This window comes from Epinephelus fuscoguttatus, linkage group LG10 (assembly GCF_011397635.1).
Source record: "Epinephelus fuscoguttatus linkage group LG10, E.fuscoguttatus.final_Chr_v1".
Taxonomy (NCBI): Eukaryota; Metazoa; Chordata; class Actinopteri; order Perciformes; family Serranidae; genus Epinephelus; species Epinephelus fuscoguttatus.
The window spans coordinates 11983319-12000860 of NC_064761.1; the positions used below are offsets into that span (position 1 = coordinate 11983319).

Genomic DNA, 17542 nt, shown 5'->3' on the forward strand with positions numbered 1-17542 from the left:
CCACAACTGCAGCCCCAACAACTGCAGCCCCAACAACTGTAGCATCCACAACTGCTGCTTTGACAACTGCAGCACCCACAACTGCAGCCCACACAACTGCTGCTCCAACAACTGTAGCACCCACAACTTCTGCTCCGATAAACGCAGCACCCACAACTGCAGCTCCCACAACTGCAGCCCCAACAACTAGGGCTCCGGCAACTGCAGCCCCAACAATTGTAGCACCCACAACTTCTGCTCAGACAACTGCAGCACCCACAACTGCAGCTCCCACAACTGCAGCCCCAACAACTAGGGCTCCGACAACTGCAGCCCCAACAATTGTAGCACCCACAACTTCTGCTCAGACAACTGCAGCACCCACAACTGCAGCTCCCACAACTGCAGCCCCAACAACTAGGGCTCCGACAACTGCAGCCCCAACAATTGTAGCACCCACAACTTCTGCTCAGACAACTGCAGCACCCACAACTGCAGCTCCCACAACTGCAGCCCCAACAACAGCAGCACCCACAACTGCTGCTTCTACAACAGCAGCACCCACAACTGCAGCCCCAACAACTGCAGCTCCCACAACTGCAGCCCCAACAACTAGGGCTCTGACAACTGCAGCCCCCACAACTGCAGCTCCCACAACTGCAGCCCCAACAACTGCAGCACCCACAACTGCAGCCCCAACAACAGCAGCACCCACAACTGCAGCTCCCACAACTGCAGTCCCAACAACTAGGGCTCCGACAACTGTTGCCTCGACAACTGAAGCACCCACAACTGCAGCCCCAACAACTGCAGCTCCCACAACTGCAGCCCCAACAACAGCAGCACCCACAACTGCTGCTTCGACAACTGCAGCACCGGCAACTGCAGCCACAACAACTGCAGCCCCAACAACTGCAGCTCCCACAACTGCAGCCCCAACAACTAGGGCTCCAACAACTGCAGCCCCAACAACTGCAGCAACCACAACCGCAGCCCCAACAACAGCAGCACCCACAACTGCTGCTCCAACAACTACAGCCCCAACAATTGCAGGACCCACAACTGCTGTTCCAACAACTGCAGCACCCACAACTGCAGCACCCAGAACTGTAGCTCTCACAACTGCAGCACCCACAACTACTGTCCCCACAACTGCAGCTCCCACAACTGCTGCCCCCACAACTGTAGCTCCCACAACTGCGGTTCCAACAACTGGGCCTCCTACAACTCCAAGTAAGGAAGTGACGGGTTATGCCCACCATGAGACAGAATTTTCATTGTATACATTTTGAGTCTATGCATAGCTGTGTCAGTTGGATTCTTCAATAAATGAATCTTATAAACTGTAAATTGACATGCGAAATCATTTCAAAACTCATAGGATTAATGGGGTTCAAATGCATTTGTAAAGTTTGACTTTCTTTTCTTTGTTTTTGTTTTGACCTTTGCTACAATAGTGCAGTCGATACATTCCTAAGATTTGGAGCTGTGTGTGCTGCTCTTCACCATATTCTTTTATACTGACATATGCAAATTATTTCTTTGAATGAATTTCTCGGTTAATATATTTCATTGTCCGTACAGGCTTGACATCATTGGCACATCTACAGATGAGTTTACAGTCCTTTGGAGAGGTCAGCAATGACACTATCATTGAGCTCATAAAACAGGTATGTAAAACAGAATATGCAAAATAAGTTTTGTGAAGGCTCTTCAGCTCACATCACAATTATAATGCATACACACAAGATATCAGATGAGATTAGGGAGTGAGATCATTCTGCTTATGTGTATTCTCTGTGTTTTCTCTCCATGTAGTTCTTTAATAAACAGCTGAATGGAACAGCCCACACAGTCACTGTGACACTCATTCAAAGGGTTGGAGTTGGCCCATAGAAGCTTCATGTGGACAGAAATAGTCAAAAATGGGTGCATGAAGACAACAATTCAAAGTTGTGCTGATGGTATTGTTTAAACAAAATTTGAAGGAGCAGATCACTTCAACCATTTCACCATATCTGGAAAGATATGACAGTGAAGACAACACATCAAATGTCATTGTACTCCACTGTATTGAGGTAATCTAAAACCATTATCTTAAAATCACCAGAAATACCTGGATTGTACTTCAGGTGCAAGCTAAAGTATTTTTGATTAAACACAGAGGCTTAGATTTTGGAATCAGTGCCATCATCTGCCTCCTTATCAACCTTTTGTCAAATTAAAAAACAAAAAAACTCTACTTGTCAACAAGAGGAGCCATTGTCACTCTATAATCCCTAAACAATATTCCCAGGAATGTGAAGTGGAGATGTGCATTTGGCTCAAGTGTCAAATTATTTGCACAGTACAATGGGAAGCTCAAACCACACAATCTCACCTGTCAAAGAGGTTTTTCAAAGGGTGTCAATAATTCCCATGTTCTCTAACCGGAGGAGCAGGTGCCATGCTGAGAAGCCTGGTAACAAGGAAACACTCTGTCCTTTCATCATACATGAATGAGGAAACGTTTCACCCGTAACACTGGCAACAATAACTTCAGTGAGTGCCTCATACCAAGTGTGTGACGATTGTTCCCCAAATCTGGGAAATTAACAGCCTGTGAAGTATTACTGACAAAATGCAGTCATGTGTTTTGAATGTGAATCTGTTTTGCCTTGTGTCATCAAGAACTGATTTATTAAGCACATGGAATGTATCTTTCCAATTCACTGGAAAACCTGTGTATGAAAGTACTCCTTGTTTGTGGCATGGGAGGTGTTGTACTATAAAACAACGCCTTAAAGTATTTCAGTACAGAGACGGGAGACATCCTGTGTGCAGATTAATTTTTTAAAAAGAAGCTTGAGGTGCATATTAATGATTAAGCGTGCATGTGTGAGTTCAGTTTTGTGTGGTTTTGGCTTTTTGCCCTCTGTTTCAGTCTTTTGTCTGTTTGGTCAACTGGTATTTATGTTTTATCGGTGGGGAAGATAAAGAAATGTCTAAAACTGTGACAAATTTAGGCAGAATAAACCATGTATGGTCTTGTATTTCAGACAGTATCATTCACTTCTTATTTTCTTCTTACGAGGATATGCAGCAAAATGTTTATTTTTTCACCTGCAGACAGAATGTATTTCCTCTCATCATCACTGATTTAAATACTTTTTCAAATTATTTTTAGACTAAAATTCATATTTATTCTTCTCATGTATGTTATACTTTAAATGACGGATGTGACATTTTATTTGCACTCACCTTCACTTAAGGCTTTATGGCCATTATAGACTAGTTTTGCTTTGATGTAAATTTATAACATAAGATTGGCAGTCATGTTATTTTGTGTTGTTATGCCGTTTTGAAAGATGAGCGAAACAAATCTACTTAAAGCTCCCAGTCTTTGTGTTCTTTTTGTGTTCTTTAATAAATCCTTTGACAAGAAATTCAGCATTTGATTTTAAAGCAAATAGAATTAAATATACATTATTTGAGTTCTGCCTTAAAACATTGTGGGAAAATACAAAAGTTTAATATGAAATTTAAAACATTTTCTCAAAATATCAAATACAAGCATCAGCAGAGACACACAATGCAGGAAGTATCTGAACTAGCTTCTGTAAGACGTCAAAAAGACAGTCATATTGTTCATATACTGTGGAAACTTTTGAGTTCCAAAGTGTCAGCTTCAGCAGGATGTTTAGTATCCAGTCGGGCATCCACCTTATAAATTTGTCATCACATCTATGCAGCTGTCCTCTCCATCCCTCTGTGTCTGGAAATGTGTAAAGCCGAGGGCCTCGTGTACGGCTCTGCTCAGCAGCACTGACAGGTCTGCAGCCCCCGCCAGTCCCCTCGGCAGGAAGAGCTCCAGAGCACAGGTGGAGGTGTGAGGCAGACGCACACCAGGCATGCTAGCATCCTGGAAAATTAATTTAGGGAGAGGGAAGTGTGATGTGAAGATTTATCTCAAGACAGAAGAAAACATTAACATTTTAATCTTTTCAGAGACCAAATACCTTATTGTGAACTTAAGGAACTCAAACATCTCTTTCTTGGATTATTGACTGAGAGTGTAGCCTGATAGCACAAATGTGTGATTCCTGTCCTGTTTTATTGCTTACAGTCTGAATTTCAATCTTCAACTCTGGGGCCAAAAATTAACCTTAATCTGATTTAAACAATCTGATGTTTCAGTTTAAATGTAATCATTAAATACTGGTCAGTGATTAAATGTCACAATTGGCTGTTCACTGCAAATATTTTCTTTTTTTTTCATAGATAGACACATTCCAGGTTGAAACCGTGTCCTGAGCTCAATATTAGTTAAAACTGGACCAGTGATGACATTATGTAGCAAATAATCTAATGATGGTTGTGTGGTAATGACTCAAAATGTAGGCAAGATGTCTTTTGGAAAAGGCTGAAATTCAAACAAAATTCTTGTAATTAGATTGCCAGAGTAAGTCCACCACAGGTGAATGGTTGTGATGTGTCCCTGTTAAAGACACACTGCCTCCCAGAATCCCATTAGCTGTGGTTTCCACTCAGTTTTCTGTTTCACATGAATCGGGCATCATTTTAGGGACCACCAGGACTTGTGATGATTTGATAGATACTAACCTGGGAGTAAAAACGCAGGGAGATCAATCTGGGGAACCCAGGAGGAGGCAGATGATCAGCTCCAGTGATGAGGAGGTCTTCAAGGAATAATCTGTCTGACCATCTGATTGTGCACAAGGACAGACTTTAGACCAGATCTTCTCATACTAACATTAATGTCACTTTAAACTCTTTTCCTCAATAAGTGCTTGAACCACAAGAGTCCTTATGTTCTTCACCCTATCCTCCATCCATCCCTCTGTTCTTACCGCTGATCAAAGTGAGGACTGTTTCCCAGTGTCCAACTGTTGCTTCCTCAGCCGCCTGTAGCTGGCTGTCTGGGTGGCTGTAGCAGACAGTGAAAAGCTGTTTGAACTCTTCCAGGGTCAGAGGCTGCTGCTGTGCACTCGTCATCACTGGCAGAAACTCCTTCCAGTGAGACAGTATCGTATCCCACAATCCACCACAGCTGTTCAACCCTTCTGTGAACTGGGAGATCATACTTGCCACCCTGAAGGGCAGCAGAAGAAATGAGTGATTGTTTAATCAGTTCACTAGCTCAGAGGCTATTTGGTCTCTGTTTGCGTGTGGAAAAAAAATAAGGTTAAAAAAATGAACATGAGCAGTGTTTTTTTTTTCTACTCTTCTGATAGGTCACTTTACTTGCAGCAGCCATTGAAGAATATTTCACCCACAAAATGACCATTTGTAAATCAATTCATGCCATGTTACCTTGAATTTGTGAAGAAAACTTTGTTTTTCTCACATGGCTTCATGAAAAATGGCGAACATATTGATTTATTGTTTGATTGGGGACCACATTGGCATTTTCAATTCGAATTGAGCATAGATAAATTTCACTTTCAATTCAGTTATAAAAAGTAACATTTTAGTTAAAATACATGTGTAGGGGAAGCACTGAGCATACGATAAATGAGATGGATTATACTGCACAAGTTGTGTGAGAGTTTGTAAACAGATGTTTCATGATCATTTTTGCTGCTGTTAAATGTGGTTTCAGTTAATTTAAAAAACATACAGTATATATGGATATGTCACCGTTTTCCATGAGAGCATGCAGGAAACAACTGAGCTATCTTCACAAATTCACGGTAACACAGCATAATCAACTGATACACAAATTGTTCATTTTGTGGGTGAAGTATGACTTAAAGACACAACAGAGGACATGCAGTTCTTTCATACAGACATAAATACTTTATTGCTCTTGGTCCCTCTCCCATTTGTCCTCCCACCCTCTTTACTCTGAACACTTATCTGTTTAATTAGTTTATTTTCCATTTGTATTAGGTATTTGTTTTGTTATGCCAGTGTTTTGTATTGAATCGTTAGCTTTATATTTGTTATTTATTTAGTTTTGTGTCTGCGTGATGGTGCAAGAGAAATGATTTTCTTTAAATGCACTGAATAATCCCATAAGGAGTGGGCCGTGTTGAAATGGCCAGACATGAAAATAAATCATTCATTCATTCATTATATGAATAGTGTACATGCAAATGGAAATAAAGGAACTAGAGACAGAGGAACAGAGGGCAAAAATGACAGATGTTAAAAACACTCAACAGACCAGTGTATGGGTTGTAAATTACAATTAAATGCATGTTATCTGTGTGTGTGTGTGTGTGTGTGTGTGTGTGTGTGTGTGTGTGTGTGTGTGTGTGCGTGCACACACGCGTGTGTCCATCAAACCTATGGTAGATGTAATGTTTGACCAGGCGAATACAGATAGATGGTATTTCGTCAGAATGGGCCGAATGGATTCCAGGGATCCCACAGCTTGACACCCAGTCACACAGACTGGGAGACAGCAGCTTCACATTGGTGCAACAGTGCAGCTACAAGAAGAGCAGAGGAGCATTATTTGTGTGTGTGTGTGTGTGTGTGTGTGTGTGTGTGTGTGTGTGACATTTGACACATTTTTAGGGCATTTTTGCCCATTGGATGGAGGACAGATGAGAAGTGACAGAAAACAAAGAAGTGAAACAGGGGAAATGACATGCAACTTATGTTCTCTGCTGGAGCCAAACCGGTTTGGTAAATCTATTTGTGGTCAGTGTCTTTCTAATGTGGTGGAACAGTGTAGTATAAAAACAAAAAATAACTGGAAAACAGTCGCTCATCCATACACATAAACACTGGACTAATTCACCATTTTAAAAGGACAATCAAGAAAATCTTTTTCATGCTGCATATGTTCCCAAAAACTCTGGAACATAACTATAATGCTCAGTTATTTAATGCGGTGAGAGAATTGTATTGAATGGAAGTTGTGTTTTATGGCTGTTGTTTATACTTTAGTAATAAAATCACTAAATTATCTAACTATAAAAACACACCCAGTCACACAGACTGGGAGACAGCAGCTTCACATTGGTGCAACAGTGCAGCTACAAGAAGAGCAGAGGAGCATTATTTTTGTGTGTGTGTGTGTGTGTGTGTGTGTGTGTTTTTAGGGTTCCTAACTTTTGCAGAAAAAACTGAAATCAAAAATTTATTCTTTATTTAACAGTGTGTACATGTACATGTATGTGTATCTATAGCCTAACTCAGTAATCAGTAATCCAATAATACATACTCGCTATCAAAGGTCCATCAAAGGTGCATGTAATAGGTCCATTACAAGAAATTATGTGTACAAATAACTAGTCCATACCCATTGAGTGCACAGTTGCCCACGTACAGTTTCACATGGTGTGTGTTTGGGATACAGGTCATAGGAAACTGCAGATTAAATAGTCAACTGAACCCATTAAGAAGAGCAATGTATTCAGACAGAGTTTTTGTGAATCTGATAGTACGATGGCTTTATTGAAAGTACAGTAGTACCATTGCCAATAGTGGGATAGTTAGTGGGCTAAAACTGTACATTAGTAGGTAGCACGTTGGAAGGCAGATAGTTAAAGTGTTTATATGTTGTATTGACTTAAAAGTGGGCCGCACTGGTAGTTCACATGGGAAAGGTGCGGCTAGCCCTTGTTGCAGCAGTGGGGGTTGGAATCTGCCTTTGTTCTTTGATGTCTTCCTTGCTCTCTCAGGACCCCCCCCCAAAAAAGGGGTGTCCTGTTCTACATATCTACCAAGTTTAGTAAAAATCGATAAGGCAGTTAGGCCTAGATAGGAAAATTAGCTCGCTAGTGCCCCCATTTTGTTTGATGGGGCCAATAATGGAGGGGTCCCCTCAGATTATGTGTGGTCATATGCCTACAAAGTTGCGTGGTGATCAGTGAAACCCTTGAGATGTTATACACCTTTATGTGATGAGCCACGCCCTCCGCAATATTCATTGCCTTATAGAACCTCAGTTTTAGTAAGTTTTCCAACTTTTGCCAAGAGGGAACTTTAGATATTGGTCCCTAGATTATGTTCACCGAGTTTCACGCAGATCGGTCAAACTTCCTAGGAAGAGATCGATTTGAAGTGTTTTTCAAAAAATTCAAAATGGCGGAAAATCCATATAATTGTAAGTTATGGGTTCTTGAGGCAAATGTGTTCCTCATGAGGAGAGGCGTCTCTGTGCAAAGTTTCATGTCTCTAAGACATACGGGGCATGAGATATGACCATTCAAAGTTTGCAATTTCTGTTGGTTGCTATAGCGCCCCCCTTTGGCCAGTTGATGTAATATTGCTTCATTCGCATCCTCCCATGACCCTCTACCACTGTGCCAAATTTCACATGGATTGACCTAGTCAGACAATCAGAGATCTCTGCCTTCTGATAGTCTGGGGACACTCCTTTCTAAAGTGTGTTTAACACACCGGAGAGAATGTCCGGCAAACAAAGCAACGCCTCTTGCATTTTGTTAAAAGGACACGCCCTCCCAGAAATGTACGCTTCCCCTTTTCTCGTCCACAAGGACACAAACACACAGAGAGCTTGAAAATGGATGCCGAGAGATTTAACTCCGTTTTATCAAACGTGTGCTCAGTCCAGAAGATTGTGGAAATGAAGGACTTACAGTGACTTTGTTTAAAACTTTTAATGCAGTCGGACTATGTTTACGAGCACAAAAGTTCAGCGAGCCACCGAAGGACCACTCTGGATTTACTACTGGTTCTGCAATGTAGGGAGTTTTTTTAAACTCTGAAATTGTATCCACTCATCTTACACAAAATCAGGGAGAAAGACATCAGTCTTTAGTTAAGCAAAGCGTCTAAAAACAGACAATCCTAATCAATTGGAAAGATAAACAGACCCTCAACATCAACCACTGGCTGAATCTCCTTGCAGAACATATTTTGCTGGAGAAAATATCTGCTGGCCACAGAAACCAATTAACATACTTTACAGAAAAATGGTCACCATTTATCCACTCACTAAACCTGTCTGTATAGTGCCACTCAGCCTGTGAGCATATGCCACCTGTACATATAAATATTACAACTCAAGAAAGACTGTTGTGTAATATGTAACGGGTTTCTGTTAATGATGTAACCCCTGTTACAAACTTGGCTCACAGTTTGCAACAAAAGAGAGTCTACACAAACAATTTAAGGTACAAAGGTGATTTATTTAACTAAATCTACTTCAAAATAAGAAGTAACACATGTTGTCGTGTCGTGAGTGGCTGCAGTGTGTGTGTGTGTGTGTGTGTGTGGGTGTGTGTGTGTGTGGGTGTGTATGTAAAACAGAACAAATGAAACAAAGGCAAACCAAACTACACCATGTTGGCCATGTGGCAGTCAGCTGCTCAGTCAGGGAGAGAGAGAGAGCAGGCTGACAACTGAGACCTTTTATAAAGTAAGACCACACCCTCAGGTGTGGCCAGGAAGATTGGACGGCCCGCCTCTTCAACCACAAGGAACAGCTATGAAGGAACTGACACATTACTGTGGTAAGGCCGTCACACCCCTAATCCCTCTATCTCTCTCACCACAATATACCACAGCGGTTCATCAGAACTCAAGGTCTTAAGCATGTGTTAGGTGCACCTTCTCCCCCTTGAATCCAGGCCTGCTCCCTGGCTCTGTGGGGGATCGCGGGGCCGGGCAGTTTCCCCTGAGGGGCGGGTGCGTCTGGACTGCTCGCCCTGTGTGCCTGGGGGTGGGGGGTCTCCTCGTGCTCCCTGGGCCTGGGGCGGCGTGGCCGGTCCCCCTTGCGGGGCTGTTTCCGCCCCTGGTGGTGCGGGGTTCGCTCCTCTCCCGCCCTTTCCCCTCCTTCCTCCCTCCCCCTTCTCCCCGTCCCTCCCTGCTCCTCTCTCCCAGCCTCGGGCGGGCCCGGGGTCCTCCCCCGGGCTGGGGGGCCTGGTGTGGGGGCTGGGTGCTGCCCGCGGGGGGTGTTCTGGTGCTGCGCAGTGTGGGCCTGCCCGTTGGTGTGCGGCCGGCGGTGGGGGGCGGGTCGGATGGGCTGGGGGTCCGGCTTTGGGTCTGGGGCGGTCTGGGGGGGTACTGGCGGGATTGCAGGTTGGCCTGTGCTCCTGCGCGTCAGGGTTCTGGGGGGGCTGGGTGGGGCTCGTCGTCCGTGCACCCTAGTGGCGCGCCTCGTCCTTCTGCTGGGGGTCGGTTTGCTGCGGGCGGTGTGGCCCAGGTCGGGACCATCATGGGGGCCCGACGCTGCAGTTGCTTGGGGGGCAGGGTTGGGTGGGGGCCCGTTGAGTTTCCTTGGGGCCCGCCTGGCCCGCTGTCCATGGGCGCTGGGGGCCTTGCGGCAAAGGGGTCTGGTTGGTGCCACCTTCTAGCCCCTCTCATCCATCCCTCCAGCCTTCGGGCCGGGCCTACACTGGCCTGGCCTCCTAAACCACATTTAGTTCACCCACCACACATTCCACAGTTTTAACGCACCACATATACATTCACTCTTCGAGGTACAGACCACTGATGGATTGGGGGGCTTCATGATGGGGCAGGCTATGGGACAGTGGTGTCCTGTAGCCCTCCATACTGTCCCCCGGCCCATCCTTATCTGTCCTCCAATTTTAAAGCACCACACACACCTACATCTTCGGGGGACAGATGGGAACAGGTTCCAGGTGCCTTAAGGCCGCACGGGCTGCAGGACAGCAGTGTGCTGTAGCCTTGCCCCCACCTGTCTCCTATGTCCCTCAATTTTAATGCACCACATCACATTTATGGGCACTCACATTTACACTCACAGTGTAGGGTTAATGTTTCTCCGTCAGGGATCGGAGAATCATAGAGGGGGGGTGGTGGGTTTAGACACACTGTAGATACACATGGCATGGCTCGTGGGGCCCGGCCCTCCTGGGCTGAGGGTTGGAGCCAGGGAGCCCATTTACATCATGGTAGGTGTCGCTGGGTTCCCGGTGTCGGGGGGGTCCCGTGGCCCTGTGGCGGGTGGGCCGGGTGGCGCCCTGGGGGCTCTGTGGTTTCCTGCCGGAGTTCTGCCTCCTGACCGGCTGTGGTTTTTGGGCCCTCTGCTAGGGAGTCCCGATGAGGGATTGACTGCTCGTGGTGGGCCGCTCTCTTCTGTGTGTTGGTGGTGGACCCTCCTGCCCCGCCCGTCTGGGGTGTGTCTCTGGCTCCCTGGGGGTGCTGGCCATTGCCACCCCGGGTCCTTGGGCATGCATGGTGTCCTGCGGCCTCTGCAGCTCCCTGGGCGTGGGGTCTGGGCGCTCCTGCGGTCTTGGGGTGCCATATCCCGCCCGCCTTCCCCCGCAGGGCTGGCCCTAGACCTTGGTGATGGTTTTCATAAACACTTCGGGAGGGTTCAAATACACACATGCATGTTCGATACTTCAGCTCCGTGACGCATCGCAAAGAACCGATGAGATCACTTAAAAGGGGCCCACTTGCTTCTCGAACCTACCACACTGCGCTGGCAACTCTTCTCCACAATCAGGCTTTCCTCCTCCACCAGGACTCTCACATTTTTGGTTTTCAGTAGAGACTTCTCTTTTGTTATTGTTTTTCAGTACAGTATAGTAGACGTGTATATGTTTATTTTTGATAATCTGTATGGAGCACAACCACCTCAAGGCCACAATACATCAGCTACACTGCCTGTTTCTCCTCTGTTTTTTTGTTTGCTTGTTTGTTTGTTTTTTCCTCCTTCTTCTCCGCATGCACTGTCGCTATATAACTCAGGACTTAAGCACCTGCCCCTCAGTCCCCCCTGCTTGTACCTTACTTTCCCCTTGGAACACTTTGGTGTATCACGGCCCTCTCTGGCTCATATTAGGAAGTTTTTCCAATAAAGGCTGATAGGCTAGTCTCCAGGGAGGGTGGGTGACGGTCACAACCACACACAGTATGGGTATAAAATACCTGACTGCAAGATTAACAGTGCATCAATCTTCATAAGAAGCTTACATCCTGTCGTGGCGCTAAGCTACGAAGACCAATGCAGACAGGTAGAAAAAAAAAAAAAAAAAGAAAGCGTCTAAAGACTGACTTGTGAGTCTAGGATTGACCAAGTCAGTGAGGAGAAAAATGTGGAACAGACACACCCACACACGCAGCCACAGACAGAGTTTTCGTCATTATATAGTGAGATTATAGTATAACTTTTCAAAAACAGTTATCTTTTAAATACAAATAGAAGGCCTCTGATAGATGTTTCTATTTTTTCATGTAACACCAGTGTGGTGATGTTTGTATAGTTTTGTTTGTGTAAAAAATCCTAAACTTTCCTTTAATGTTTGCATTGAACAATTATTGAATATAGTATTTCAAAGGAGGAGCATGGTGCAGATTTGTAAAGCACATTAGGAGTTTGCATTAAATCATATTGGGATGATGACTGATCAGGTTGGATATGGCACAGCCAGACAATGTCTCACTGCGCACCACTGGACACACCTTGTTTTAAACCTCAAAGTGAGAAATATTTCATAGTAAAATATTAACTTTATATGTTCACCAGTGTTCCAGTGTAGACTACTGAAGGGCGTGATGAATACTAATGCCTAACTTAGAGCCTTAAGTTAATCATTTAGACATTCTGACCTTATGTCCTGGGTGTTACTATTATGCGTAAGTTATAAAGCTTCAAGACACTTGATATTTTGCTCATGTTTAGACTTGATGCTTCTTTGATGATAGGTCTCCTTTACAAAAAAATTCCTGATCTTTCAGGAACAACCAGGCTAAATAATTACACAACATATATGAGTCATTCCTACAGTGTAGATAAGGACAAATGTCTGTGTTTGTGTTGTTCAGATGCTGCTGGTGTACGGGTTCATTGAGGAGCCGAGGCTGTTGCTGCATGGCGGAGGTGGAGGTCAGCATGCACACATCCGTCCCACAGCATTGACACGCCAGTTGGCAAAGTCCCAACCAGGACTGCTGGTGGCCGCCATGGTGGCTTTACATGAAAACAACAAAGTTCAGCTGGAACAGGCTGATCACATATTCAAGGTGAACTGTTGATCATTTTCATTGATTATTAATCTGTTGATTATTTTCTCATCAGTCAATTAGTTGTTTGGTCTATAAAATGTCAGAAAATGACAATTATTGTTTCCCAAATGCTAAGATGATGTTCTCAAAGGTCTTGTTATGTCCAAATCATTTATATTCTGTTTCTGTTTCATATTTAAGAAACTGGGACCATTGAATTGTCCCTCTTTTTTTTTCTTTTTCTTTTTTGTTTTTAATTACTCACACTGGTCAGCTGGGATAGGCTCCAGCCCCCCGCGACCCTCAAGAGGATGAAGCGGTTAGAAGATGAATGAATGAATGAATGAATGAATGAATGAATGAATGAATTACTCACACTGATAAATCAATGATCAAATTGGCTGGGGGTTCATTTAATTGATCGATTCGATGAATCAAATGATCGTCACAGCTCTGCATGACAGCTAGGAGACTAGAAGTGGGATCATCTAACTGATTTTTGACATTTGGTTAGTTGCAAGTGTGATCTTGAAAAGATAACATTAAAAACGTGTGTGTGTGTGTGTGTGTGTGTGTGTGTATGTGTGTGTGTGTTAGGAGCTGGGCTGTGGGAATTGCTTACAGGTGGATTTCTGGGAGGCGATGCTCATGGCTTCCTCACAGGACACTGTCATCCAGGAACTTCTGTTCCGTCTGGCGTCTGTCTACATCGGCCGACTGGCCAACACCAAATCAGACACATACTCCAACAAACCACACACACCCTCAAGACGCAAGTCGCTGAAGAGTGCTGACGATCTGGTATGGTGACTAAAAATGACTGCTGTTTTCTTTGTGTGGCTGAGACCTGCTCGAAATTCAAATTATTCGGACTCTTGTAAAATGACTTGTGATGTTTGTCCACCACCTTAATCTCCTGCCAGAAAATCACCACCATGTATAAATAGCTCAGAAATCAATTCATGTGAACGTCTCTCTCATGCACTAAGAGGACTGCATGTTTATGTGTGTTTCAGATAAACTCATGCTCTCATTATGGTGCTCTGTACCCATGGCTCACTGTTCTCAATCCAGCTCACACTACCAGCTCCCAACACCAGGAGGCGCTGTACAAACTGCAGGTAGTGTCTCTTTGAACAAAACAAGACTGCTATGACGGTATATGCCTTAAATTAAGTTGCCTCAGTAAGTATCTAGCATCAAGTGACATTGATAGAGGTGACCAAGGCCTTCACGGTGTTATCAGCCCTTAAACAAGGCAAAGATCCAGACAACCTAGTACACGAAAAATGATGCTCTCGCACTATGAAAAGTACAACAGAACACCATTCAGAGTCAGAGTTCCTACTTGTAAACTCAACTTCATGTAGAAGCAGTTGTCTGACATCACACAACAATGGTAGCACCCATGAAAGTGCACTTTTCAATTAATAGGGGAGGAGGGTATGGTGTATTTGTAGACGGCAATATTTGTATTGGCCTAATGGATGGAAAGTTCAGATATGTTTCCAAGTTTAAAAATGCATTGAAATAAAATATATAACGGAATAAATTCATCAATTAAACAGTTTTTTGCAACATAATCTATTCCTGAACCTCTCAGAAAACAACTTGAGACCATCGTTAGAGAATTTCAAGACAAATACAGCTGTTTTTAAATGAATAGAACTTTTGCAAAAAAACCCCAAAAACAAAACAAAAAAAAAAACAAAACAGAATAATCAGTAGAAAATATGAGATTGTGAGTCGACTTAGACATATCACTTCAGTGTTTCTAAAACCCTGGCTTTGGACCTAAACAGCCGCACAAATATACCTATCCAAATTTTGTAAGAAGTAGCCACTGTAAGCTACTGGTTATACAACCCAACTCAGGCTGTGACGGAGGAAAAAAAGCTGAGTGTGTTAAATTGAGCAAAGCTATGTTTTTGTCGTTTATGAATTCAACTTGTGTAACTGTAGGACACAGATTTTGTTATTCCATCTGTTAAAAGTCACATTGTCTCCCTGTCACCTACCTTTTTTCTTCTTTGATTTCATTTGTATATTCGTCTATATCCGTCTCTCCAGTCCCTCCTGTGTGGTCCGTCCCTGTCTGTGGGCTCCGTCGTGCCCCTGATGGAGCGTCTGTCAGAGGAAACCTTGTGGGGCTTCAGCCTGCACCTCCTCTGTGCAACCAGAGGGGGGCAGTACGACAGCAGCATTGAAAAGCTGCTGGATCGCTGTCCTCAGGCCATCATAGCTTACGCCAACCACCAGTTACAAGACAAACATATGGTCTGTACTGAGCAGTAGCCTAAACTGTAAACTGTGTAACCTTTACCCTCCCTCTGTATCATGTCTACATGTTCTCATGTTAAACTGCTTGCCTTGTCTAATCTCTGCAGGCGTTGTGGTGGCAGAAGCTGCTCCCAGAGCTGTGCAACAGGACGAGAGCTGCGACAGATAACAGCATTTTACTGGCTGCTCTCAAAGGTAGAAGCTTCTGCCAGAATACCATCAGTCTGCCAAAACTACTCCAGTACTGTTTTTTTTTTAATTTACTTTAAAGCCCCTTTGGTTTCATCAAAGGCTATCTTATATTTACCCAGAGTCGTTTTTGACTTGATGTTGGCCAGAGTGACAGTTTGGCACATGCACTGTTGACGAAGATATCAAGCAGGTTTAACAACAATCCAACATCGTAACAAGATCAGGAAACTAAATTAGGGTCACTCACACTGACGACACTGTGATTATTGAGTGTAACAAATGTGCACATGGAAAGAATGAGTTGGGTTATGCTAATAATTACATGTTTTGTGTATTTAAATGTGGCTGCTTTTTAAGCCAACAGAACAGTTAATTAGATGAAGCATTGACTATTGTCCTACCTCAAGTTTAGATTAAAAAAAAAACTTTATTAAAAAACTATATTAGGTAAAAGTTCAAAGTTTAGTCCTTCAAGTCCAGAGAGAGTTTTGAGAGCATTTAGACCTTCATGATGGTAAACTGTACGTACAGAAAATATGATTGATTAGTTGAATACATAAAACATGATACATTCAGATAATTAAAACATCTTAAAATCTATTCATTATATTTAGAATAACAAAGCAGCAGAGCCAAAATGAGCAACGAACACAAATTTGACTGAACAGTTGAGTGAATTGAGTCAAGTTGCGTTATGGGTAATGTACTGTAGGCACCAGGGTTTGACAAGGGATGACAATGATGAGACAATGTTGTGATGTCCCATTTCCCTCCCAACAGAGACGCTGGTTGTGGTTGCCATGGAGACAAGCCCCACAGAGTTCCTGGAGCTGATACCTGACGATGGCACCGCCTCATACTTTCTGCCACACCTGTTGACATGTAGCCAGAGACACCTACTGGCCTGACACACACGCACACACACACACACACACACACACACACACACACACACACACACACACACATACTTGAATAGACAAATGTGTCACTCCTTCATCCAAACCCATGACTAGAACAATTGGAGTGTACTTTGAATTGACCTGTTACACCTGAGCAGTTTGGGTTTCAGTGATTTGCTCCAGAGACCCTCAACAGTGGTGTGTGATCCACGTGACAACACTGAACACATGACTCTGGCTCCCGTCAGCCTTCATGCCGTGACCAGCACTTTGTTTGTCCTCAGACAATCGTGCAGGTTTTTGATTTGGTTTGTAGTGGAACACATTCCTGACCAACTTTTGAGTATTAAGCACTATGATGGAAGATGTAATCAGTCACTCTTGTGTGTTTTTAGATGACAGAGACAGAAAAGAATAGAATATGCAGGTTACACAAGAACAGACTACAGCACATAGAGCAGGTCAAACAGAGCAGAAAGTTTTAGGTTTGTTTGTGGTTATTATGTGTTTGTATGTACATATTACTTTGAATTTCTGAGTTTTGTTGATATCAATACTGTATGTGGTGATACCAACATTATTGTTAAGATACTATGAGAATTTATTTTTTATTTATTACAGTTCGTAGTCCGAAAACATGTCCTGTAATACCTGAGACCAGGAATTAGTTTAAAGCTGACTGTGGGGTCCATCACTAGATTTCTGTCTTTTGCATTTTTTGCCTGAATTGTAAAGAAAACGCTTTAGTTTCTTGTTTTGTTCTCCAACTCACATAAATTTGTTATTAGCTGTAGTCTGTCATAATATAGCAGCTGTTGAAAAGAAAATATTTGATTAGATCAACAGACATTATGCTGCAAATATCTTGACAGATACCAGCCAGCCCTCTGTTTTATAACACCACTGCAGTGTGCAAACCGTGTACATGTGTTGTCTGTTCTTCTTTGTCACTCGAGCAAATTTTTGGATTGTATCCAAAAAATGTATTATTCACACCGCAATCAACTAGGTCAAAAGAAATATTTTGTTGTGTCATCTTACTCACCACTTTAACTTCCTGCCTGCTTTCTGTAAGTTGATTTTTTTTTTTTTTTACATGTTCTTCCTCGAATATAGATATAAAATCTAAGAGTTTCTGGTTGGTTTGAGTTTGACTGTATGAAGTTGCTGATAAGCAAAAGTTCCTTGTGCTGCTGTCTTGATTGGCTTGACGTATTGAATACAGATAGTTCACTGTGTGATTTTGTTAAGTCACATCAGTTTCACCACAGAGAGGAGGTGTGCTTTAA

General features: G+C 43.4%; 1 protein-coding gene across 1 annotated transcript; it reads left to right on the forward strand.

Moving 5' to 3' along the window:
- The first annotated feature begins 10250 nt into the window (after window positions 1-10250).
- LOC125896387 (Hermansky-Pudlak syndrome 3 protein-like) lies at window positions 10251-16319 on the forward strand. Its single transcript, XM_049588909.1, has 6 exons — window positions 10251-12897; window positions 13477-13680; window positions 13896-14000; window positions 14950-15156; window positions 15267-15354; window positions 16132-16319. Exons 1-6 carry the CDS (start codon window positions 12700-12702, stop codon window positions 16257-16259), a joined length of 930 nt encoding a protein of 309 aa, XP_049444866.1. The 5' UTR covers window positions 10251-12699; the 3' UTR covers window positions 16260-16319.
- Window positions 16320-17542: the final 1223 nt, after the last annotated feature.

Coding starts and splice junctions, on each gene's coding strand:
- LOC125896387 (XM_049588909.1), top strand. CDS start 12,700: ATGCTGCTGGTGTACGGGTTCATTGAGGAGCCGAGGCTGTTGCTGCAT. Junction 12,898..13,476: donor AGGCTGATCACATATTCAAG/GTGAACTGTTGA, acceptor TGTGTGTGTTAG/GAGCTGGGCTGTGGGAATTG. Junction 15,355..16,131: donor TTTACTGGCTGCTCTCAAAG/GTAGAAGCTTCT, acceptor CCCTCCCAACAG/AGACGCTGGTTGTGGTTGCC.